The sequence below is a fragment of the Mytilus edulis genome, chromosome 12 (assembly GCF_963676685.1).
Source record: "Mytilus edulis chromosome 12, xbMytEdul2.2, whole genome shotgun sequence".
Lineage (NCBI taxonomy): Eukaryota > Metazoa > Mollusca > Bivalvia > Mytilida > Mytilidae > Mytilus > Mytilus edulis.
In genome coordinates this window covers 3,126,882-3,132,313 of record NC_092355.1, presented here as the reverse complement: position 1 = coordinate 3,132,313, position 5,432 = coordinate 3,126,882, and the positions used below count along the sequence as shown (strand labels likewise).

The 5,432-nt window shown below is 31.5% G+C and overlaps 1 protein-coding gene across 1 annotated transcript; it reads right to left on the bottom strand.

Annotated features, from left to right (window-relative positions):
- Positions 1–1,708: 1,708 nt before the first annotated feature.
- LOC139498692 (uncharacterized) lies at positions 1,709–5,180 on the bottom strand. Its single transcript, XM_071287213.1, has 2 exons — positions 4,847–5,180; positions 1,709–3,911 (listed from the first exon to the last, which is right to left on the bottom strand). Exons 1-2 carry the CDS (start codon positions 5,175–5,177, stop codon positions 1,933–1,935), a joined length of 2,310 nt encoding a protein of 769 aa, XP_071143314.1. The 5' UTR covers positions 5,178–5,180; the 3' UTR covers positions 1,709–1,932.
- Positions 5,181–5,432: the final 252 nt, after the last annotated feature.

Genomic DNA, 5,432 nt, shown 5'->3' with positions numbered 1-5,432 from the left:
GTGCGAGTGCAAAACTTCCTTTAATATTCTTTTTTTAGGATTATTTGTTTACGAAGTATAAGGTAATAAGGTCAGACCGGTTCTTTTTGTGATGTAGTATAAAAAGTAAAATCACAAAAATACTGAACTTAGAGGAAAATCAATTCAGAAAGTCCATAATCACATGACAAAATCAAATAACAAAACGCATAAAAAGCGAATGAACAAGAACTGTCATATTCCTGACTTGGTACAGGCATTTTCAAATGAAGAAAATGGTGGATTAAACCTGGTTTTATAACGCTAACCCTCTCAATTTGATGACAGTCTCATCAATTTCTGTTATATTTTCATTGATGTTAACGCACTGTATTAAATAAGATTATGAAATTTAAACGCGAACCAATCTTTTTGAGATCGATTCAAATAAAGGTCGATTAAATTTCGTACAAGTCTAAATGGGGTGTTAGTTATAAAAGGCCCCGAAAATAAAAATTGAAAACAAATCAAAGACAAAAAAAAGTCCTTGAATTATGGATGAACATTTGTTTATTACAAAGTCAATATCGCATGAATAAGTACGAGCAATCATTTAAAGAAGCTGAAACAAAAGAGTGAAACAAACTATCCGGGTTTACAAATTGTTAAGCTCTTTTGTCAGATGATATCTTTTAGTGCTTTTGATAAATTAAAGAGATGAAAACATACTGTTGAACAGTGTTACATACTTACATTAACGGAAATTGAAGCATACCTTCATCTATCAAATGATATAAGCAAATCATCTTAAATACGGATAAATCGGCATATATCATTATGTTTAAGTAACATTTGTATCAAATAATCCTAAATACGGATAAATCGGCATGTATCATTATGTTTAAATAACATTTGTATCAAATCATCTTAAATACGGATAAATCGGCATGTATCATTATGTTTAAATTACATTTGTATCAAATCATCTTAAATACGGATAAATCGGCATGTATCATTATGTTTAAATAACATTTGTATCAAATCATCCTAAATACGGATAAATCGGCATCATTATGTTTAAATAACATTTGTATCAAATCATCCTAAATACGGATAAATCGGCATCATTATGTTTAAATAACATTTGTATCAAATCATCCTAAGTACGGATAAATCGGCATATATCATTATGTTTAAATAACATTTGTATCATATTTGCAACTTATTAATATAAAAAAAAAACTTGAATGATGTAAAGTGTTTTGTAACGTCTAGAAACGGACATGGAAATTGTCACATGCTTAGCGAGTACTACTTTCGATTATTATCACTGTTTCATTTCCGTTGATAAGTTAAAACATATATTTATGAATAGTGGGTTGGGAAACAAGTTAATGCAACTTATATTTATCCAACTCCACTTTGCGGGTGTATCCAAATATATCTCGTCATTTATATATATATATGTTGTATGGTATGTTAAACAAACATAATAAGTAAATATAAACCATTCATCAAATTCTTTCGCCTTCATGTCGTTTTGCAGAGAGTACATTAGTTTATGATTTATTTCCAGCCTGATATGTACATATCAAAATTCCTCTACATTGAAACAAAAAGTAAAATCACTAAAATACTGAACTCCGAGGAAAATTAGAAAAGGAAAGTCCCGAATCAAATACATTATTGTACCGACTATAAACCGTTTAGCATATTGTTTCGCCTTCATTTTTTTTAAGAGATTACATTATTTATATATCATTTATTTTCAGCATACATACGTACATACACAGATGTATCAGGTTTCTTCGACATTGTATCAATACATTATTTGTATCTAGATATAATGTGAATTAAAAAAAGACTAACACCCCTTACATAGTCAAGTTCGATAACATAAGCATATTAATTGTGGCCTTAAAGATCATAGTATTGTTTGAGAATACATTTGCATTGCAGCGATACAATTTTGATTTAGATGTTTAAAAGTCTTGACTTCCTTTTTTCTGCTGAACTACATATACACTTATCACATTTCAAAGCGTGTTCATAACAATGAAAAGCTGCGTCATTGTGACCGGCTATCTCACAACATACTCCAACTAGTGTAAATGTACTAGATACTAAGGCAGTGTACCGAACATGTTGTGAACGTAAATGACGCAACGCCTGTTGTCTGTTGAAAGTATCACCAATATGATGATAGCATAGAAATCTAAGACAGTGAGACATTATAATAATTGGTATTCTAAAGAAATTGTCTTCTACCTCCAGCTCTAGTTCTTTTGGTATTAATGATGAGTGCCGTACGTACATTACTTGATCTACAACAGCTGTTTTCATCTTTGCATTCAATGACATTGATGAATGTACACGATATCTGTAATTATTTAAATCTGCTTCACCGTAATAATTTTTTTTTAAAAGCACCATATCGAGTAAATTCATTGATAGAATGTATTCTGTAAGTCTGAGTGTTACATTGTACTGTTCTGTTACATAATAAAACGACGCGTATAACAACCAACCTGTCACAGCATCCCTCTGTAAACCGTCATGTAAATGTCTATGATAACTTGTGTGTATGTTATAATTTGTATTAATTTGTTTTAGTGTCGGTAATAGTTGTGCAGCTTGTTGACTGATGGTAGCATAATGAAACTTACAAACACCGATAGCAAATGAAGACGATTCAGAATTTTGTATAGATTCAATATATTTTAGTAATTTATATGTTTTTGTAAGATTTGACATCATTTTGTGACTATTCATCAACCAATCAGATATTCTGTAAATCAGGAAGTCTAACATTATTATTGATTGTTCGCTGGTTTCACTATATGGTGGATTACAACTTTTTTTACAAGGATAAGAATGAAATAAATTCTGCATCAATCCACTGATACCACTATACTTTATACTACTCAGTACACTGAGTAGTGAGTTATTGTTATATTTATTGATCTTTCCCAAGAACATGTTGTGTTCAGGTATGAAATAGTTTGGACAGTAACAGTTGTTTACCCATGCTATCAGCTTATTCAGGCAGAGATCAAAACAAATAAACAATTTAGGTAATTGAAATGTGTCAATATCAACTTCCTCTGAGACCCAAAATAAAGCGGTCTTCAAAAAGTAAGAACACAACAAATCTTTAACATCGTCGTTTGTGTTTACGATACGCTTTAATGTTAATTTAAGAAGACCATAACACAAGACTTGAGTAAAATTAAACGAATGTACAAGTTGTTTTTCTGTCACTGAGAAAGATATTCTCCATAATAAATTACAATTTTCCATAATCCTGGGTCCTATAGGTACTAATAAACAACCGTAATTTATTATCCTGTCAATTATTGCATTAGGGGGCCATTGCCGTCGATAACGCAATTTCCATGGCATAGCATGGTATGGCAAATATTTACTTCTTAGGCAGAATGCAATATCTACAGTTTGATTTGTATTTGATAAGCAGGGACCGTGTGTAGATAAATTATACTCCTGGTTTTTTTGCTTTAAATAATTTACAAAGTTTGTCGTTGATAAATATTGACCTGTTTGTGTATTGACAATACATTCATTAGATACAAAATAATCTGCTCGTTTTCCTACTGCTACCAATCTGAGTCTAGTAAATCCAGGATGATCAGTATCTGTCTCCATAAATACTTCAGTACGTTGTACCGGATGTTTGATATTCCTTTCAATCTGTGTTACGTTTACCACTTCATCGACGAACATTATATCTTCGTCACTTCCTGGTAAATCCAATCCTTCTGCTAAACTCCCACTTGATATTTTTGTTATAATTTTTTCATGTGCATTGAATATTTCATCATTTAAGATAAACAGTCTTTGTCTTTTACGTATGTCTATTTCAGTACCTATTGTTCTTATAAGGTGGTTAACCAAGTGGTTTTCTATAGAATCATTTTCAGTCCAAGACAAATGCTCTATAAAATAAAAAAAGATATGTAAATATACTTCTTCATATCTAAATCGTATAATGACGTTCGTAATACATAGGTATAGCCCCGAGATCCGTTACATAATGACAAAACAAGTCTTACCACCAATTGCACAAAACAGTATTGTTGGATATGTCGCCTTCTGTAGTATCATAGTCCTTTTACTTAAGATGACGAAATATCATTCGGTAGTTTATAGTAAATTTTATTGTTTTCTAAATTTTCGGGTTTTTCAGTCGTTTTCTGTTAAGTGATGTCTTTGTACATGTAAATACGAAGAAGTGGCATAAGTGCCGATGAGACAACTCATTCAGTCACAATTTGTAAAAGTAAACCCTTATCATGAATATAGGTCAAAAAACGGTCAGCATCACGGAGGCTTGGTTCACATCGAACAGTAAGCTGTAAAGGGTCCCAGCACATATTAGTGTAAACCATTCACACAAGGAAAACAACAGTCCAATCAATACAAAAAACGAGAAAGGAGAAACAGTTTATGGTGTTGTCAATTTCAAAAAAAGATGTTGTATGATTATAAATGAGACAATTATCCACCAGCGATTGATTGAGGTTGATGTTTTGAAGCTGCTGGTTGCAGTTTGACTCACCATATAAACAGAACCTAAATTACAATAAGCAAGTGTTTAATGGCATTGCCATAATAAATTTGCGCGAAACAATCGATTGCTTGTATAGAGACACAACCAAATAAACAAAAAAAATATGATGTTATACAAAGACAGAAGACAACGTCTGAATTATAAGGTCCTGACTCTGTTTGTCTCTGACTTATGGTTCTAAATTATCACATGTTTTTTTTTCATCTTTCAAGATTAGTTTTATATTTGTTCTACATCAAAATTTTAGACACAAATCCAATTCTCTATTTTGTGACAGAAATAAAAAAAAAAAGTAATTACCTTTATTACAGTCTGTACACTTATCTAAGTATTCCAGATATTCATTTGAAGCTTTGTCGGGATATCTAAGATTCATTATCCAGCTTTCGTGTGTTTTTCTTCTATCTAAACAATCTTTATACATTCGTTCAAACTGTCTGATTGTCAATCCGAAAACGTCATTTGAGATAACGATTCCTCCATCATCAGCCTGGTAAACCAATGGAGTGTATTTGCGCTTTCCACGATAAGGAAAACGTTTAACCCCATATTTCTTCCAGTATGTAAATTTTCTTATTATATTCATTCGCTTTTTGTCGTCATTTTCCTGGTTACTATGATTCGTGTCCATGATGAATCTAAAAAAAGAAATTATCAAAGTTGAAATCATAAACTAACATAATTTTATAAGAGCAGTGTATTCGAGGTGTGACAGCCCTGTTCGATATTTTTCATCGTGAATTAACCTAACCTTTTTATAAAATGCCCTGTACCAAGTCAGGAAAATGGCCATTGTTACATGACAGTTCGTTTTTCTGTGTGTTACGTTTCGGTGTTTTGTCTCTGTTGTGTCATAGTTTTCTTATATTTGATACGTTTTCTCTCA